The sequence below is a fragment of the Silurus meridionalis genome, chromosome 5 (genome assembly GCF_014805685.1).
Source record: "Silurus meridionalis isolate SWU-2019-XX chromosome 5, ASM1480568v1, whole genome shotgun sequence".
In the NCBI taxonomy this organism is placed as follows: Eukaryota; Metazoa; Chordata; class Actinopteri; order Siluriformes; family Siluridae; genus Silurus; species Silurus meridionalis.
The window spans coordinates 14,169,312-14,190,908 of NC_060888.1; the positions used below are offsets into that span (position 1 = coordinate 14,169,312).

Here is a 21,597-nt window from a genome sequence, read left to right on the forward strand (position 1 = left end):
GAGGAAATAGATATGTCAAGTAGGAACAGGCTCATCTAAATTAGTCATTTAAAAAACAAGTAATTATTTTCTATTCTTTAACTCCACACTTTAAATTACCCTCTGCCTATTGTAGCCTCAGATTCTCTTCCTGGCTAAGAGGAGTGAAACTCAGTATGTGTTTATTCCTGCTATCCCACATCTGCCTTACATTTGTGACATTCTAACATGCTTCTTTTCTCATCTTGGTTGTAATAAGTGCTTAATTTCCGTAATCCTTTCTGTCAGCTTGAGCCACTTTGGCAAATGTCCTGTTTTCTGGGGAAAATGTTTCGTTCTGATAATTGAGGTGAATATTAACTGAAGCTCTCGACTTGAATTTGCATTGTGCCACTACCACATGATTGGATGTTTGAATAATTGGATAAACATGCAGGAGTATGATTGATTTAAAAAAAAAAAAGTGAATGCATATTTATTACACAAACACAGAAAGAGCATTGACGGGTGGTGGGGTTGGGGTTGTGGTTATACGACCTGCTGTTTCAGAAAACAATTTAAATCACTGCCTATTTAAATAAAATTCCCCTTCAGTTCCTGTATCTCCATCAGTCTTCATTGTACTGGAACGACAAAAGAACGAGAGATATAAATTCCCCAATATACACTTGAAAGGTTCTTGCAATATCCAGAACAATAACGGTCCTTACAGTTCTTCTTTTTATAGCTGGACACAATGCTTCATCAAAGATCAAAATGATGAGGGATGTTTGAATTGTCTGATACTTTTAACTGCAGTTTCACAAACTTCCAGACAGATAAATCCATCATCTCCACATAGTGTGGTTGTTTATCAAATGCCAGTCTCTGTGTGTTGTAATTTACACCTTTCATTTTGATAGATATTGCCTGAAGACACAATAACGCCATCCTGGAACACACGTCACTATGCACGTAAGATCTCGGTGTATTTGTTCCGGTAACAATATGTGCTCTCTTCTGACTTATCAAGTGTCTGTGTGAGCATCTTAAATTATCTCCAACTCATACAGCTGTACTTCAATAAATGTGTTAATAACTGGTCAAAAAAGTAGAGGTTTAGATTTAGGATTAGTAGATGTTTTTTTCATTAAACCAGGTTAGCACATTAAATATACAAACAAAAATAAAATAATATATATTATATAATAATAATAATAAAATAAATAAACCCTCATAGAATACAATTAGAATTCCTAAAGGTTAATGGGTTAAAATTACTGGTTTTAGTGGAAAATGTAATGGTCCTTGTTTGTCTTAGTGGGAAATGTGCTGGTCGCAAGATGGGATATCATTAAGGACCAGCGGAATATATTAAGCAGCTTTTGAAACACGTTGATATCTAATGGACATCATTAGGGATTATTAGGAATTAAGCTTCTATATTTCAACAAGTTTTTACAACTGGAATATAAACCTTAGGTTTGATGATTTAACGATGTATACAAACACACTGTGTAATAAAAATATTTGCTAATTATTGTAATGGTTAACAGATGTTGGTTTGTATTGGTAATTGTAATTAAAATCATAAAAAATTTCTGTGATTGTTTCTATTTGTCTTTTTGTCTTTTTTCCACCTAGTATGGATGTTCATAAAATAAATAAATTCCAGGAGTTTTTGTGAAAAATTCGATTCTATTTTATCAGGGTCTATTTAAATAAAGTATTGGTTATACATGATTGGATGTTGAAAAGAGTAATATTAGTGTGTCGGGTGTGTTATATTCTGTAGTTAAAGGAAGTGTGTGGGCTATTGTATAATAAAATAAACCAATAAAGAACGACCATGTACGTTTGATCTTGTGTGTTTCAGTGTCAGAATACATTCACAGCTAATCATGAACATGTGGACTGGTTAGAAATTCTGCTGGAAGAGCATTTTCCTCCAATAAACAGTCTCTCGAATAATATAGTGATTGAATAAAGGTAGAAAGCATTATTTCGGGGAATAGGTCCTAGCTTCTTAGCATGCTAGGCTTGTTTCACTTTTACTAGAGATAGCATATTCATTATAATAATAATCATAACTTGTCATAACTTGTCATAACTGTAAAGTACTCAGTTCTCTCCACAGGACCATCACTACAGGTGTACTCATGGTATATGGTGGTAGTGTCGGTGATGGTCTGGGTGGTAATAAGTGAGCCAATTCTATATGCAATTAAAAACAATTTCTGTAATACATTTTATATTGAAACCATGAACATTAACTAGAAAAAGAAAGTTTTTGCTCATTGCAAAATGTATTTAGATTTTGATAGGAGAAATGTGTAGTGGGACAAAGTGTTATTTCTGACTATGCAGGACTGAATATCTTGATATAAAACACTGTCTACTGTCAAATCTGATGTCCTTACTTATATTTACTATTATTTTTATTTTTTACTTTAGTTATGAATTAAATCTTTGCTCATTTACTTATACTACTATATTACTATAAGGACATAATCCCAGAGTATTTAATCTAGTTTTCATATTCCAGGCCTGGATGAACATTTTCGTAATGCTCTATATGACCCATACGTCTGTCAAACCACGTAGGCCAAAAACAATGTGAAATGGCTGAATGGTAGGAGAGAGTCAACATTTGTTAGGGCTCACTGTGCAAGCAGAGATAGGAACCCTATGAATTGTGAACACACCCTGAATTACACCTATGACGAGAGTGCTGTCACATCAAATCCATTTACACTGATGGGGTGGCATGAGACATATTGATCCATGCAGGATAGATGGCCCTGAAAGATATAAAACCGAAGTCCTTTTCCACAGGCAGGAAGCAAAGACGCCAAGAGCTCCAAGATTCTGCCAGCATGCTGTCTGTGGCACTGCTCTACATTTTGGCCATGGTTTTCCCTGCAGTTAATGCATTACCTTTATACTCAGATACAGCACTAACACCACATGAAGGTAAGGTCAGCTGGTTTCAAACGATTTCACAGGCTTTGCTCTTGAGATGTTATTTACATACTATAAAATAAACATTTTTACTGTATGCGACTGCACTGTATATTATTTTTTATAACACTAGTGTTATAAAAAATCAGTGCTGATTTGCTTATTTACTGTCTTTAAGATTTTTATAAAAAGAGATAAATATTATAAGATAACATTCTTTATGCAAGTCAGTAGCTGTTGGATTCTTATAAGTTCACATTATGTTTAATTTTGTGTCAGATGAAACAAGATACATTATTTAGTCTATAAAAAACAGAAATGCTACAATAAATACTAAACAATACTTATGTTTAACCTGAGACCTTATTATTTAAATTAAATAGGGTCAGTATCCAATTGCATTCCTAATTATTGTTTATGAGTCTATGGCTATGAGTTCTGCAAAATTATTTACACAGTTGGTTGTAATGTGAATTTACGCCAACATTATCTAATGCATTAACACCAAGCTTTGGTATTGTACCAGACCTCCTTCAGAAATTGGTGACAGAGATAGAGGACGGACAGAGTAATGAGCTGAGTCCACAAAGAGACATTAAAACCATCCTTCCCATTTTGATTCATCAGGAAAGAGACAGAGACACTTGGTCTAAAGGTGAGAGAATGTGAACATTTTAGGTGTAAATCAGCTGAATCAGTTTTCACATTTTACCATATTCAAATCTGGTTTTGCATGTTTTAGAAGCGAAAGAAAATGTCCAGAAGGATAAAATGAACCACATGGTAAGAACATTATGATGTTTTGCACCACATTTGTTTTACTTAAAAATGATTTTTCCACCGACTGTGTAACATCAATGGAAATGATTTCTCAGGTGGATGATTTAAAAGAAGTAGTCATGAAGTTAGCAGCAGCAGATAACCTGCGCTCTCAAGGCTTTCTTCGATCTGAGCAGAACTTACCCAAGCCCAGCAAGAGAGGTGAGACTTGGCTTTGTGAAACAGCTGGATGATTTGTATTTACAAACCATTATTAGCTTTAGATGAAATCACAATCAGGCTTTTACAGTTTTTATTTACAATGTAAACGTACACAATGAAAAAGCATGTTTATGCAGTGGTTAGACTGTAGAATGAAAATTAATTATAGTGTGCAGTACAAGAACTCACATCTGTATGTGTCAGGATAATAAAACATTAACAACATACTGCATTAGATTAGCAGTGAACCTTTCTATAGCATGATTGAATATTTCAGTTTAAGACTCTTTTTTATAATAAGCATGCTCAACACTTTGTAACAATTCTTATTGTCATATAGATTTTTTAAAAAGAAGATTCACATCAATGGCGTTTCTTCTTAGAGTTATATGGAATCTAGATAAATCCAGCCACATTATAGTTTCATGTTTAAATTAATACTTGCATGTTCATATTGCATGTTTAAATTCTAATTTCTAATGCAATGTGATTGTTTTATGACTGGTGTGCTTGGATTACCATATTTTTAAAAACCTTGTACAGTATTTCAGTTTCAGTATCACAGTAATTCTCTTTAAAGCAATATCTTGTCACATTGCTAGAAACGCCGAACAATGAGGGTGTTTTTTGTCTTTGTCTTTATATTTCCCTGACAGCCTGTTTCTGGAAGTACTGTGTAACAAACTAGGAGTCGCTTGGGAATTACAGAGGATCAGTCTTCAAAAGGGTTCTCACCCATAAACATCAATCCAGCAGCCATTTAACAATGTGTATATTAATTTAACTACAGTGCATTAACTTAAACATGGATATATTTTCAAACAACATGAATACAACTAATCTCTATAAAACAGTTAGGTAGAAAAAGTGGAGCTTTAAAGATGCCAACACTGAGCCTGTACATGTTACGAGCATTTTGTCCAGCAAACTGGAATCACCTCTGTATTCTTCATTCAGCAATACGTCTTCATTCTATAATATGCATGTTTATGACCACAGAAAAGTACAAACAGATGTGCACAATGTTGTTGATATGAATGAAATTGATTTTATTTTTAATTAAATTGTGACATGAAATAAAATTTGACTTGTTGCTTAAGTAACAGTACTGTGTTTGATCTAAATGTAACCTTTTTTGTACTACAGTTTCTCATTGTGTAGATTAATGCAGAACACATGAACTATCAGCATAAAATGAAGAATCAGTTTGAGCTAATTAAAAAAATAACTTTGTTAGTAGCCTTTGTTGTAGTATATTATAGAGGATAAATATTAGGGGAAAATGTTCCTCAAGCTTCCATTGTATGGTTAACAAATGCAGCTATCATTTTGGAGATACTATTTTCTTGTAGGGCTTTAAATAATATCTTTAAAGATTCCCCTAAAACAACAAACAAAAACAAGAAAAAAATAATGTGAAAATAATTTGAAGAATGTTTCTCTGTGTAAAATACATATTTACACTATGGACAAAGCAAATCACATTTGATACATTAAATTGCACGTATGGTCCACATAACAGGCTATAAAAGTGGATTGTGCCGAGATTATCCAGAATTATGAAACTATTATTCAGTGATTCCTATTTTAAATAAAATACATATATAGCATGCCAATATGACAATTTATTCAGATATGATTTATCATTAAATTATATTTCCAGTAACTAATGATCAGAATCTTTTATTATTATCTTATCATTATTATTTAGGTTTATGGGCTAAAACCATTAAATGGCAAGGCAGTACAATTCTGAACCTTAACAAACATTTACATTTATTATAACAACTTCTCTGAATTCAGTATTTTAAACTGAACCTGACATTGAAATTATTTAATTTAAGGCTATTTACAATTCAGGCTTAATATCTTCTTTCATGTTCAGGGTTGATCAAAATCCTTTCTTAGTTGGAGATCTATGACCTCTTGCTTGCAACACTCAGATAGGCTTTCTCAATCTCAACGTTGGCTGGACACGTCTGGCTGAACTCCTCTCTCTCATATGCATTCTGCAAGTATCGAAGCACGCCAGTGAAATGAGCCGGGATCTCAAAGTTACAGTACTTCTTGGCAGCAACCTTTAAATGTAGAGAAAATTAAACCAAATATACCAAATGTCAATGTTGAAACGAAATCCTGGTCATATGATTTTCTTTTACTTTCACTTCAACTTATGTGTTTTACCTTGATCACATGTAATTTTGGCAGCAAGTTGCAATCTGCCAGCGTCAGGCGGTTGCCGTCAAGATATTTCCTTGAGGAGACAGGAATGTCTTCAGTGGAGTTGTGGTCTATCTCCTCTGGCATTGGTGTATTTAGATAATTGTCGAGGCGTTTAAACTCCCTTAGCAAAGCCTCCTCTTGTACTGTGGACAAAGAATTAATAAATATATCTGTTTGTACATTTATAATCTCATTTAATTGTCCAAACACTTTATTAGGAACACAAGCCAATCCAAAATACAGTATATATCTCCAATTAGCCAATCATGTGGCAGCAGCACAGTGTTGCATATCATGCAGGTACAGGTAAGGAGTTTCAGTTCATGTTTACATCAGACATCATAATCTGATCTTCAACTGCCGTTTGGATGAGTCTGGGCCTACTGTAGCCTCACATTTCTGTACTTGGCTAATAGGAATTTAATCTGATCAGGGTTTCTGCTGTTGTAGTCTATCCTCCTAAATGTACAACAAATTGTAAGGCGTGAGATGCTGCTTTGTTGACCAAAGTTTTAAAGAGTGGTTAAATTGGTTAGTACAGATCTCTCTCCTCAGAATGCTCTAATCAGCCAACAGAACTGCTGCTCACAATTCTTTTTTGTGTAATGTGACTTGCATGTGCATTCATTTATGTATGGGATGTCCTAATAAAATAGTTTTAAAAACATTCTTGATAATTATTATATGTATGTATATTATTACTATAAAGACAATACTATAGAAATTGTAATAATTTAGAGTAGTCAGTGTGCAGCTTGTAGAGCAGTACAGATCTACTATCCTCTTAAAATAACTCAACATACAGCCATTATTGCCAATATAGATGGCAACTTAAGTGAGTACACCCCAAGTGAACATGTCAAAATTGTGTCCAAAGTGTGAACATTTTGTGTGAGCACCATTGTTATCCAACACTGCCTTAATCCTCCTGGGTATGGAATTCATCAGAGCTGCACAGGTTGTTGCTGGGCTTCTCTTCCATTCCTCTATAATGACATCACCGTGTTGTTGGATGTTAGACATATTGCGCTTGGCTGCCTTTTGCTTGAGGATGCCCCACAGGTTCTGAATAGGGTTCAAGTCTGGAGACATACTTGGCCACTTCATTAACCTCACTTTCCTCAGTAAGTCATCTTGGCGCTGTGTTTGGAATTGTTATTTTGTGGAAAACTGCTGTTTGGCCAAGTTTTTGAATGGAGGGCATCAGGTTCTGGTTCAGAATGTCACAACCGAACAAGTTTATCTTAGTCACATCAAACCGCAGGACATTAATACTCTTGGACCAGTTGTCTTCAGCAAACTGTCTGCGGGCTTTGCCACTGTATTGTAACTCTGTTTAATGGTGTTACTGACCTTTTTATAGCCTAAGCCATATTTGTGGAGAGCAAACAATTCTAATTCTCAAATTCTCAGAGAGTTCTTTGCCATGAGGTGCCATGTTGAACATCCAGTGGTCAGTATGAGAGAATTGTACTCAAAGCACCAAATTTGATTGGCTCTAATACAAGATACACACATTTATATGATCCTGTCAAGCAGACAAAAACATGAACATGATGAATAGGACATGTGGCTTTGCATGGTTACATGACGTACAGCTGTTAAGGTGTACTCACTTAGGTTGCCAGATATTTTAACAATAATGGCTGTAATGACAGCCATGCAAATCTATACTGCTATACAAGCTGCACATTGACTACTCTAAAATATATCCAAGTTTGATTTTTATAGCGCTGTCTCTTGATAAGATATAATAAAAGATAGATAGATAGATAGATAGATAGATAGATAGATAGATAGATAGATAGATAGATAGATAGATAGATAGATAGATAGATAGATGGACGGATGGACGGACGGACGGACGGACGGACGGACGGTTAAACTAAACCTACCTCTGTTGTTTGGACTGTTCTTGATGAAAGCAGAAAACTTGGCAAAAATGTTAGCACCCACATCAAAGGACTCTTTATTCAGGGGGCTGAGATGAGGATATCTGAGGGGGGCAGGAGAGATTCAGTTAGGTCTGTGTGTAGATATGTATTATATCTGTACAGCAGGCTCTGGTTAACCATGGCTTTTGTGGTACCAAATATTTTTAAAAATATTAAAATATTTTATTACTATATCTGTTCTTAATGAAGTCATTTAAGTCTTAGATGCCTGATATTGCAAACATGGAGGATTGAATTAAGTGTTTGTTCATACCTTGGAGGGGCAAGAGTTGCCTCCAAAAACTCCTCGATTTTCATAAAGTCAGTCTTAAGGGCACCATTGTATAGGAGGAAAGGAGGGTTGGTCCCTGGAGCTAAGTCTTTTAGCTCCTCTGGCTTCCTGTACAGTAAGAAATAGAAGTTGTTAGTGTGTGGCCTATAGGGTGTGGATAAACTTAGTAATCACATGGCATGCTTATTGGTTATCATTTGTTTCTGAATCAGCCCGGTAATAATTAATTACTCTTTAAGATGTTTTGTTATTTATTAAGCAAAGCACCCGGATATGGGAGAGGCTGCCTCTAAAAGAATCTAACAGAACGATACTGCTATTATTTGCTAAACACAAACAGGAATAAGAAAAGTAAATAACACAGGCATGTGACAAATACTCAAAAACACATATCACAGGTCCCACCCAAATTGATTATTCCAAGTATGCAACACTAAAAATCATTTGTGAATTATTATGATTAGGTGCAGCAATTCAATTCGATTGAATTATATCTGTATAGCACCTTCAACACTGGACAATATCACTTAGCACCCTTAAAGCAATATATACATTTGGAATATACAAGCAAAATGTATAAATCTGTCCTTATATAGCACTTACTTCCTCATATCGACTGTAGTAACTGTGAATTTGACTCCTTTCAGCCACAGCACCATGAAGAGACTCTGACAGAAAGGACAATTCCCCACATTCTCTCCATCATGGCCTGCCTGGAGACACACAGGGCAAATCTATGTTTAATAACTGAGCCGGACATGCAGGGTGACATTTGTGTGTGTGTGTGTGTGTGTGTGTGTGTGTGTGTGTGTGTGTGTGATATATATATCCGGTGTATATGTATACATATAAACACATGTTTAACTTGCCAAGGACAAAGGACATGTAGCTAAGTTATTAATTGCATATTCTTATCCTTAATTACAAATACTTATCCTTTTAATCCTAGTTCATGTCTTATTCAGTCTATGTTCCAGTCAATACATTTAAAAAATTGGTCCTTAAAGACAGAAAGATAAAAACTGAAAGCTGTGTTTTTGTGTTTTGGTGCTAATGCTTTTTCTTTCTAATCCAAAGTACGGTAAGGACATACAGTAATCACTCAAAGTACACTGGCACCAAAAGCGATAGACGCAAACCTGTAGTTCAGGAATGTTGGGATGTTGACAAGAAATACATTTCAATTTTACTAATCCTCTAAAATTTGGTAATTTGGTTTACTGACCAATGCTACCATATAATAGGCAAATTATAATATTTGTGTGTGTACGCACATTCATGTGCATCTCTGTCAGTGTGGGCCTCAAAAGGGGGGTCTGGGATTTCCAGAGTTTCCCTGAGTGTGTGTGTTCAGTGATAAGATGTCAACCCCCTCGTCTCTTGAGGTGTGCATGTTGTGATAATGAGCAGCGTATAAGAGGACAGTTACACACCAGGCACGACTACGATGACATAACGACATCACAGTTCCCTTCCAATTCAGAAAGAACATAATGAGGATCTTTGCCTCTTTTTACAGAGATCACTGATAAAAATCGAACAAATATCAGCTGCAGTCTGTCATTCGATGCTATAAAATTGTATTTTATTGTAATTGTATTTAGTAAAACCAGTATTGTCTTGCTCGCATAAATTTTTCTATTCACATTAACCTTTTTTTGTTCATGTATGTATACATTTATGCTGATTTCAGGTTGAGATAATGTGTCATAATGATGCCCAATCTTGTCAGTATAATATAAATTAAAATAAATGTATAAATATACAATAAAAATAGTGAGCGATTTGAAATATTCTAATCCTACCATAACTCTTGAAAAAATATATGTGACTAATATTAATAAAAGTAGAAAGCACTAACCTTTATGAAGAGCTCAATGCTTGGTTCTTTATCCTGTTGTACTGCCATTATTTTCCACACTCTGAAAGCTTGTAGCCCAAAAACGATTCAACAGTGATCCTATAAATTAGCTGTGGCCAAAAGGTAGGAGAAAATCACCACACACACACACACACACACACACACACAAACGCATATAAGTGAGTGCAGGAGTTAGTTGAAAGTTAGCTGGCTGGTCAGGGATCTGTTCCTCCAGCACTTTAAGTCTGAGGGGGAGGGAAGTTGGTGGGTGTGGCACTGACTTATATAAACTAGTGGGCAAGTAGATGGAGTGTTTAAAAATAGCTCACATTTCATTGCACAGCTGTTAATTAACAAAGTGAAATGTCAATGAGTATGGATTGGTCTTACATTCCATTTCCTAAAGCCATCAACACTTAACATGTGTGCTATTTCTGTCCTGCCTCTCAGAGAGAAACACTACTCTCAGTGCCTGTGACTCCCAAAACAAAGCTTCCACTATGTCCAACTACAATGCTGCATTCTCTTTTACCAAGTTTAATTAATGCTGATGGAAAAAGAAATACAACTTTTAAAGTTGTGAGATGTTGAGAGAGAATCTTTATTTACAGTAAAAACACTGATTTTTGAATAGTCAATATTCTATATATAAATTCAATTCACAACAGAACTCTAGCATTTGTCGGGGTCCTTTTTTGAATGTATTCAGAATTCAGATTTTGTTTTTACAAGTTTGTATTAGTGCTCCATGACTTCCAGAAACTTCTTCTGAATCTCTTGGACGTGAGCAGGCTCTGACCTCAGCTATGAGTCATGCAGAGTGTGATTGCGCTGGGAGTGGGAGTGGTGCATGTGAGTGTCTGTTGGGATCAATGTTGAAAAAATGTTGAGGAAAAAAGAAGTAGGAGCATCTAGATATATATAAAGGGAAGCACTGAGTCACTGATGAGGTCTGAGGTTTATGATTCAATGCTTACTTTAAGCTACAGTAATGTTTTAAATGTTTATTGCCTGTTACCATGGATACTGTATAAATCTGTATAAATACTGTATAAATCATTTAATGTTTGTGGAATGTGCTGAAGAAATTATATTTCCCTACCTTACAATTTAGTTTCACTTGTTGCCCAACTCCATGCACAACAGACAGACATGCTCTAAAGATTATAAGGGGTTTCATTTCTGCTTTATAGGTGGGGATTCGTTGTCTAACTGTGGGGATTTCACAACTGTTATAGAAACAGTCCCAGTGGGCAACAAAATACCCTTGAAATAGCAAACACTGCCAAAACACAAGAATATACACAATAACCAAATAGAAAGCAAGCGTTCTATGTTCTCTTTTCTGAGAATATTCATCATACATGAGGGGGGAGGGGGGGAGGGGGGGAATTCCAGTATGCAATGTTAGATTGCAAAACAAAACCTTAAAATGGAAATTATTTAACAAATCCAGGAAATGAAACAAGGCCACAGTCAGGCCAGCACAGGAAGCAGGATAAGGCAGAGTTTACCCTTAGCACAGTGGATCCCCTACTCCTACTCTTATTGCACTATATGAGTATTAGATCTGTGTTGATTTAGAATCAGTGCTGCACACTTCCTTTGGCAGTAAAAATCAAAACCAACTACTTTTGTGAAATTTAAAGACCAACAGTAATGTTTCCATGGAGCCCCTGATGTCCCCTTTTAAGAAATGGGACATTGGATTCCTGCTGTCAGCATACTCAGCATTACACAAACATGACAGAGGTCAGAAATGTGAGTGGGAGTATGGCTTTTCTTTTTTACACTGCTCTCCTTCACGCAAAGGAGGAAGGAGTATTCAGTAATTATGGACTCTGTAAAGTTAAGACTATGTGTTACCGAACACAAGGTCAGGGGATCACACTCCAGCACTCCCAAAGCTGCCAGTGTTAGGCCCTTGAGCAAGGCCCTTAATCCTCTCTGCCCGAAGCTGACACTTGGTCTGATCTTTGGGCTTTTTCTTTCTTTCTTTTTACTTACAGTACAGTAAAATTAATTTCACTGTACTGTAATTTAACTGTAATTTATGTGACCAAGGCTTTTTCTTCTTCTTCTTCTGAAAAAGCAGCACACACTTTGCAATGCATTTGTGCCTCCTACAACTCCTTTGTGCTGCCCAGCACATACTATCACTGATAAAAACATAGCATTTTATAAGACCTGATGCAGCACTCACATCTACCTGCTTTGTAAAACAATTCTGCACTACTGTTACAGAAAAAAAATAACTCTCTTTGACCCACTAACAATACAAGCTACGTCTTCAGACTGTCAACCTGCTCCATGTCAATAAAATGACACACACTCCAAAGTGTGCCAGCCACAGCCATCAGCTGTCTCCCAGTGGCTGTGAAAAGAGGCCTGTTTTCCCTTGGTACAATGGCATCATTGAGTGGTTACTCTTGGTCAGAATTCAGAGTGCAACGAACAAACCAGCCACCTCGTAGAGTTAAAACCAGACCATTATGTGACTTGCATTATGTCGCGTCCATGCAGCTTGTCCTGGTGTTTTCTCTGCTTTTTGCTGCTTCTTATAATGCGTCATGCCTGGTCTGCTCCAGATTTCTCTGGTAAGTTTTTCTTTCAAAGAATCTGCAATAGGAAAGCAAACAGACACTTCCTGAGAAGAATATTTGTTAAATGATTTATTTTTTTCCCCACATCCTGCACAGGTTAGTTGTGCAGTGTCAGCTTTAAAGAGGTGACTGTCAGGGTTACTGAGATTTTTTTTAAAGTAAACTAGTGGCATTAGTTTCTGCAGTTTGTTAGCCAAAAGGCACTTCACCCCTGTTTGTGTGTGTGTGTGTGTGTGTGTGTGTGTGTGTGTGTGTGTGTGTGTGTGTGTGTGTGTGTGTGGTTGTGAGCTTAGTGAAAAAGATAGAGAGACAGGCATCACCAATGACCTCTCTTTTTCCTTCATATATATATATGTGTGTGTGTGTGTGTGTGTGTGTGTGTGTGTGTGTGTGTGTGTGTGTGTGTGTGTGTGTGTGTGTGTGTGTGTGTGTGTGTGTGTAAACATGTGTTTAATTATATGGTTAGAAATCATAAAACATAAATATTGGTTGTGAACATTTCTCAGATGCACTTAATATACACCAATCAGGCATAACATTATGACCACCAGCCTAATACTGTGTTGTTCCCCTTTTGTCTGGCAAAACAGTCCTGACCCATCAAGCATTAACAGCATTAAATTCTTCAGCAATTTCATCAGACTGGATCGGACCACACGTGTCATCCTTCACTCCCCATGTGCATCAATGAGCCTTGGCTGCCCATGACCCTGTCGCCGGTTCACCACTGTTCCTTTTTTGGACCACTTTTGATAGATACTGACCACTGCAGACTGGGAACATCACACAAGAGCTGCAGTTTACACTTGCCCATTTTTCCTGCTTCGAACACATCAACTTTGAGGACAAAATGTTTACTTGCTGCCCAATATATTCCACCCACTAACAGGTGCCGTGATGAAGAGAAAATCAGTGTTATTCACTTCAACTGTTATAATATTACAGTATAATGTCATAATGTTATGCCTGGTTGGTGCATTGTTCACTTTATTTGGGTCAGAAAAGAACATAGTTTTTATCCAATATTCTTAAACTCTTTATAACCTATTCTTTAAAACATATAAAGATGATGATGCAATCATCAATGTAATTGCTCCCTGTAATATAGCAATAATTTGTACAAACACATTTATGAAAGGCCATTTTGTGAAACAAAAGAATGATGAAGAGTTGCTGAAATGTAATAATCTTTCTTACCTTATATAATAAATGAATAAAGGCATAATGATGGACCCGACACGGTTGCTGGTCCAGGGTTCCTATTTTGATCCTGATATTCGGTTACTTTCTCTGTACCATTTTACATGTTTTTTATATCTGTGTGTTACCTCAACATTCTTCAGTCTCCTCTACACCTCCAAAACCACATGTTTAGACACATTGGCTACACCAATTTTCCCCTAGCTATGGTGAATGTAAAATGTGTTTTCATTGACTTTGGTGTCATGCAGGGTTTTCAGCTTCATACCCAGTTTTCCTAGAATTGGCTACAGATACTGATCATGATATGGCAGATAGTGAAGATAATGAAGATTCAGTTTATTTATTTATTTATTTATTTATTTATTTTGGCCTTTTATAAATATCTACAACTGCATGTGATGCTCGCTATTCAAATTCCATTTACTGTAAATATAAAGGTGTTATGCACAGCCTATTTATTTTAAGGTGAAAAAAATACAGGTTTTATTTATTCATTTCAATGAACAAAAGTCTGGATAAGGGCAGTGCTGTTAATGATTTTATATTATAGTTATGCACCACACCCAAGATGATAAGCTTTGAAAGCAGGCCACTTTCACACTTTTAATTACATGGTTGGCATCACGATAGCCTTTTAGATTAAGCATGCAGTACTTAGCAACACCTTGCTCGTGTTTAATGTGCAGGTTGTTTGTTCAGTATTGCACAAGCAACACAAATAGTACCTAAAGCCATTATACTTTTTCTCCATTGAAAGATTTCCTTCACACGGTGTTGAGGAACCACACCGCCCATGCTTGTGAGGGAGAAACGCTTACCATCAGGTGTCCCTCCAAAACCTCAGTGGCTATTTTGTCCGCATTCTATGGACGACGAGTCCCAAGTCAGCACCTGTGCCCCAACGTAAATGCAAATGTCACAGAGGAAAGCACAGATTGCATGTCCACTATTGTCACACAGGTATGATACTGGAAATATGTAAAATTTGAAAAACAATGTAAAAAAATTTTTTTTTTTTAATATCTGTTGTGAAGTTACATTTAACGGCTTCTGAATGTTTGGTCTTGTTTGTATATGTGAGTAGAAAGTGGTGTCCGAATGCCAGGATCGGAGAGGATGTCAGATTCCTGTAGCAAGTCCAATGTTTGGACAAGATCCCTGCCCTGAAACTCGCAAGTACATCCTGGTTTCCTACAAGTGTCGGCCTGGTTAGAGCCCTCACACACACACACACACACACACACACACACACACACACACACACACACACACACACACACACACACAAACATTTAACAACGCCTTCCTATAACATTCAAAACTTCGTCCTTCCTGTTCAAAGCACATCATCGTTTGCGGACTGCATGTGAGAACGAGAGGCTGAGGCTCATCTGTAAGAACGACACTGTGCTGGCCATCTACTCTGCCACATTTGGCCACCTGGAGCATGACACTCCTGCATGCCCTCAAGAAGCTCATGGGAAACCTGACATCGGTATGAGACTGAGCAATGACTCAGTTGTGCCATCTAGTGTACAAATGTTATATAAAAGCCTGTGCTGCATTAAATCTCCAATATTTAATGTTAAAGCAAACCATACCCAAAATCCAAGCAAACAAAACACTGTAATCTGTTATATATTCTCTGTGACCTGTAATTTTCCTTTCAGAATGCTTGTCTCCATCTGCCTTGAGAAGGGTATCAAGGAAATGTCATGGCAGAACAAACTGCACTGTGCTGGCCAGCGTTCAAAACTTTGGTGACCCCTGCTTCCCCGGGACCAGCAAAAATCTACGGGTATCTTTTACATGTGGTGAGTTACAGGACATACAAAGGCAAGTGAGGAAAAAATAGTGAGAAATGACCCGATGGCTACTAAGAGTTGCCTGTGCCTTGTTTTTGTCAATTCAGTTCCTAGGTATTTGCTGGAAGACCTGGAACGTGGAGGCACTGATCCTTTCCGAATCTCTGATTATACGCATGGTAAGATGTGAAAAAAATTACAAGAACATGATGTAAATTGAACGATTTTATTGCTGTATTTGAGTCTAATAATGGGCAGTTATCCAGTGAAAATAATAAACTTAATAATAATAATAAAAAGAATAAAACTCACAAGAGGCAAAAAAAAATGTATTGATTAATAATTGATCATCTTAAAAACATCACATTTAATAGCAAATATGGTGTATTGGGTTGAATTTACTGTAGTCGGGAATTGACACTGTAGTCAGGAATTGAAGAGAAATGGATTTTATCGTTAAACTGGTCCAATAATACATTTTACATACATAAAAATGGATACATGTCTTCAAACATTTCAAATGGGTTTTACTGTACTCACTTTTGTTGCCATCTATTTTGACAATAATGGCTGTATGTTAAGTTATTTTTAGAGGACAGTAAAACATATCCAAGTTTCATTTCTATAGTATTGTCCCTTGAGGAGATATACTAAAATGGTTGCTGAAATGTGAGGGGTCTACACACTGTTTTGAGACAGATTCCACAAAATATCACCAGCATAGCAGGGCATAAGTACAGTGAGGAAAATAAGTATTTGAACACCCTGCTATGTTGCAAGTTCTCCCACTTAGAAATCATGGAGGGGTCTGAAATTGTCATTGTAGGTGCATGTCCACTGTGAGAGACATAATCTAAAAAAAAATCGAGAAATCACAATGTATGATTTTTTAACTATTAATTTGTATGATACAGCTGCAAATAAGTATTTGAACACCTGAGAAAGTCAATGTTAATATTTGGTACAGTAGCCTTTGTTTGCAATTACAGAGGTCAAACGTTTCCTGTAGTTTTTCACCAGGTTTGCACACACTGCAGGAGGGATTTTGGCCCACTCCTCCACACAGATCTTCTCTAGATCAGTCAGGTTTCTGGCCTGTCGCTGAGAAACACGGAGTTTGAGCTCCCTCCAAAAATTCTCTATTGGGTTTAGGTCTGGAGACTGGCTAGGCCACGCCAGAACCTTGATATGCTTCTTACAGAGCCACTCCTTGGTTATCCTGGCTGTGTGCTTCAGGTCATTGTCATGTTGGAAGACCCAGCCTCGACCCATCTTCAATGCTCTAACTGAGGGAAGGAGGTTGTTCCCCAAAATCTCGCAATACATGGCCCCGGTCATCCTCTCCTTAATACAGGAAGTCGCCCTGTTCCATGTGCAGAAAAACACCCCCAAAGCATGATGTTACCACCCCCATGCTTCACAGAAGGGATGGTGATCTTGGGATGGTACTCATCATTCTTCTTCCTCCAAACACGTTTAGTGGAATTATGACCCAAAAGTTCTAATGTTTGGCTCATCTGACCACATGACTTTCTTCCATGACTCCTAACGTAAGCAAACTTAAGACGTGCCTGGACATGTGCTGGTTTAAGCAGGGGAACCTTCCGTGCCATGCATGATTTCAAACCATGACGTCTTAGTGTAATAGTGCAATTTCACCGTAGCCCTTTCCAGCCTTGTGGAGGTGTACAATTTTGTCTCTAGTGTCTTTGGACAGCTCTTTGGTCTTGGCCATGTTAGTAGTTGGATTCTTACTGATTGTATGGTGTGGACAGGTGTCTTTATGCAGCTAACGACCTCAAACAGGTGCATCCTAATTTAGGATAATAAATGTAGTGGAGGTGGACATTTTAAAAGCAGACTAACAGGTCTTTGAGGGTCAGAATTCTAGCTGATAGACAGGTGTTCAAATACTTATTTGCAGCTGTATCATACAAATAAATAGTTTAAAAATCATACATTGTGATTTCTGGATTTTTTTTTTTAGATTATGTCTCTCACAGTGGACATGCACCTACGATGACAATTTCAGACCCCTCCATGATTTCTAAGTGGGAGAACTTGCAAAATAGCAGGGTGTTCAAATACTTATTTTCCTCACTGTGTGTTTGGCTGAATTCATGATTGGTGTGCCATGTGTGTCCTGCTGTAAAGTAAAGCAAAAAAGATTAATATAGACAAAATTCAAAATGGCATAAAAATTACTTTAACATTAATTTTACCTACAGACAACATTTTACAACTTTTCCCCATTCCAGTCAACTACAACGGTCAACTGTCCTGATATTTAATCACTGAAATGCTTCAGAAATTTGATTATTATCATTATCATCGTCATCATCATCAAAATTTTTTTGGTTTTAAATAATGACTTTTGTGGAAACTTTTGACTTATGTCATATCATATCATTTACCCCGTCATACATTGCGGTGTGAACCCTTAACGAATGAGAACTATTCCACAAGTCTGCAACACCTTAAAAAATAAGTTGCATTATATGAAGCTGAATTTCCATTTCTTTTCAGTGATATTTAAAATAAATGATAAGGTCTTGTTTGCAAGTACATATTTATTACCCAGATTTTTAATGTTAGAATTTGACTGAGTGTATTTATAGTCCTAGTTCCTTTAGTATGGATGTTAGTTGGCCACAGTCTCTTTTTTGCAAAATGCAGCCAGGGAACTCTTTTCAGGATGTGAGATACTGTCACCAAAAATGGGTTAAAAGATAACTTAATATATAGATATTATATATCTTATGATCATTTTGAGCAGTGAAATTAGTGTTTTTTCAGCTTCATGGTTTGAAAATGATTTAAAGAAACTTAATTTTTTAAAAGTTAAAATGGCTAAACACCACCACAATCATAGACTTAAGCTTTTACTGAAACTTTACCAACAATATATGGTAATATGGTAAATTATTTAAATATTATGCATAATATATATGCTTTTAAAAGCAGTACAAACAGTCAATATCAGTTAAGTGTGATGTGTACATTGTCTGTATACTTGATTTTTGTGTTGATGATAAATGATTGATAAATGAGTGTGAGTGAGTGAGTGAGTGAGTGAGTGAGTGAGTGAGTGAGTGAGTGATGAGTGAGTGAGTGTGTGTGTGTGTGTGTATGTGTGTGTGTGTGTGTGTGTGTGTGTGTGTGTGTGTGTGTGTGTGTGTGTGAGTGTGTTTGCCCAGCGTTCCCAGGATAGGCTGCTTACTGAAGATAAATGCATGTTAAAAAGGAGACTAAATCCTATCAAAACACAGACTTAACAAAATCTATTAATGACCAAAGATCATTTCTGACAGCAAAGCTAATGAGGTGTATATTCTAGTGCAGGGCTCACCAACCTTTTTGAAACTGAGAGCTACTTCTTGGGTACCGATTAATGTGAAGGGCTACCAGTTTAATACACACAGTTTTCAGTTTGATTTGAAATAACATATTTGCTCAATTTACCTTTTATTATATGTTATTATTAATAATTAATGATATTCATCTATGTGAAGACACTGATCATGTTAATGATTTCTCACAAAAATGATCAAAAATGATTTAACAATGTAGGAAACAGCTATTTTTAGAAAAGGCCCACGGGCTACTCATATGTCCTTGACCCCTGTTCTAGCGGTTGTACAGTATAATGTAATGCCTGGTCCTGCTGACTGCTGAGGCTGCTTTCCCCTTCTGCAGGTGGCTGGTACACTGGCCCAGGTGTGTACAAACCACAAAACATTTTCACCAACACTTTGGAAATCTATTTCCAGATCCAGGGTAGGTTAGCTAATCTGGACTCTATGCATGCATCTAAAAACGAATCATTTTAATAGAAAATATTTTTTTAATATGATTGCTTTTTTCCTCCTTACTGACACCAGCAGTCAGCAATGGCCTTACTCTATACTAATGATGTCAACAATTATTTGATTTTATATAAAAATGCATATGTATTATTTATAATTAACTGACCCCATTATTTGTTTCTGACGGACAAATCACTCTGTCTCTATTTTTTTAATGTTATAAGGGGTTCCAGAGACAGTGGCTCTATATTTCGTCTTAGGCATATGTGCTGGGTTGGTATTCCTGCTGTGCCTGTTTGGTGTGAAATCTACACTGGTGAAGGACATGAAAGATTTGATGGCCGATCTTGAGGATGAGTTCAAGACTGCACGAAGATCACGCCATGGGGTGATCAACGATGACAATATCTCGTTGGACTCTTCCTTTCCACGCCTTACTCAACCTTATCGTGGAGCTCAGCTGTTCAATCCGGAGATGTTCATGTCAGTGGTCATGGAGCAGCCAAGAGACGAGGGCAGGGATAAGGCAGAGGTGCCAAACGGAGATATTTGGCCACACTGCAATTCCAGCCCTTATGCCATCCATAAGACCAAGCTCTTCTCTGCCGAAACTTAGAATTGAACAGAGCTATGACCCGAAAACAATAAGAAGTTTATATGTATTGATTATTTCTTGAATTGCAGAGAACTTGTTTACCTTAACAATCTGTATAATTTACCAAGATTAAAATTATATCATTATACATGCAAAAAGCCAAAAGACTTGCAAAATTATAATTGTTATATAATAAACAGCTTGTATACTGCAGTAAATATACTACAGTACAGTGGCAGTTGTGTGTCTAATATTGAAAATTATATACTTATACTCCTAGATGTACTTCTATAACTTGTTGATTTGTTAATTTGTGAGAATTTTTGTGATGCGATGTTTTGATGGTAAATTAAAGAATGAAAGGACATTTTTGAAAGCACAAAACCCTTTAGGCAGCCAGTGATTTGTTTTGTTCTGTTTTTCCCAAAAGCTTTCTTATTTATTTTTGATTTAGCATGCAATTTTCATTTCTGACAGAAAATGACCACTAGAGGGAGGCTTTTGTTATTTATGTAAGACAAGTAGTGTGTACTAATGACACAAAAAGAAGAAAGTGTATTTCTACAGTTGCTCAAAGCAGGACACAGGACAGTTTATGCTCTTCTGCCATAATAATATATACCACAATTGCCAATCACAGTATGTCCTGAAATGTTTTACTCCTCTAATACAAATGCAGTGTACCAACAATTAAAAGTTGTAATATATTTAATAACATCACGATCTAACTGTTTATTGTCATTTTTGGTTGTGAAACACCTGGTAAACACCACCTTTCTCCTTTTCAACTCCTTCTCTTGTTTTTAAGTTTTTAAGACAAAAAGCAGGTAATAAAATTCAAACCAAATTCAAAATCAAAACTGTTTTTTTATTACTATATAGAACACAGTTTATTAGATGACAAAACCCTAAAAGCAAGATGTTACTGTAGAAATAGTAATGACTGAGCGTGTTCTTTTTTAATCTGAATTTTGAAATAATCTCAGAGCTGTGCCGTTATATAAGAAATAAAACGCATTGAACATAATCCATGCAGAAATGCATTATTATTAAGATTAAAACTGATCACAACTGCAATATTATAGCCTAAAAGAGGTTAGCTGGGAGAGCATTAGACTAAGTCTCAATCCCCAATTCCCAAAACTCCCTTAAGGGCTCAAATAATTACATATATTATCCTGAAAACATTATTCCTCTAATACCACAGTAATTTGCTAGCAATTTTTATTTAATAATGCATGAAAAATTTAAATATTTCTAGTCACATTTAATGGTGAAGAACAAACAGATTAGTTTCTGTTAACATATGAGTGTTAGTATTAGAATGACATGACCGGTTCTTTTCAGATGGGACTGTATAACCCCTGATGAAGTA

At 36.4% G+C, this 21,597-nt stretch overlaps 3 protein-coding genes across 3 annotated transcripts; 2 read left to right on the forward strand and 1 right to left on the reverse strand.

The window, feature by feature from the left end:
* The first annotated feature begins 2,814 nt into the window (after positions 1-2,814).
* Positions 2,815-4,784, forward strand: urp1 (urotensin-related peptide 1). Its single transcript, XM_046850365.1, has 5 exons — positions 2,815-2,931; positions 3,446-3,574; positions 3,662-3,702; positions 3,795-3,900; positions 4,557-4,784. Exons 1-5 carry the CDS (start codon positions 2,835-2,837, stop codon positions 4,586-4,588), a joined length of 405 nt encoding a protein of 134 aa, XP_046706321.1. The 5' UTR covers positions 2,815-2,834; the 3' UTR covers positions 4,589-4,784.
* A 141-nt stretch (positions 4,785-4,925) lies between these two features.
* On the reverse strand, positions 4,926-10,453 carry clic2 (chloride intracellular channel 2). The gene is made up of 6 exons (XM_046850362.1): positions 10,211-10,453; positions 8,953-9,062; positions 8,332-8,457; positions 8,019-8,119; positions 6,085-6,266; positions 4,926-5,978 (listed from the first exon to the last, which is right to left on the reverse strand). The coding sequence occupies exons 1-6, from the start codon at positions 10,256-10,258 to the stop codon at positions 5,817-5,819; spliced, it is 729 nt and encodes a 242-aa protein (XP_046706318.1). The 5' UTR covers positions 10,259-10,453; the 3' UTR covers positions 4,926-5,816.
* Positions 10,454-12,635: 2,182 nt separating this feature from the next.
* si:ch73-335m24.2 (protein eva-1 homolog C) lies at positions 12,636-21,069 on the forward strand. Its single transcript, XM_046849404.1, has 8 exons — positions 12,636-12,807; positions 14,774-14,976; positions 15,101-15,224; positions 15,359-15,511; positions 15,687-15,830; positions 15,929-16,000; positions 19,518-19,598; positions 19,852-21,069. The coding sequence occupies exons 1-8, from the start codon at positions 12,717-12,719 to the stop codon at positions 20,241-20,243; spliced, it is 1,260 nt and encodes a 419-aa protein (XP_046705360.1). The 5' UTR covers positions 12,636-12,716; the 3' UTR covers positions 20,244-21,069.
* Positions 21,070-21,597: the final 528 nt, after the last annotated feature.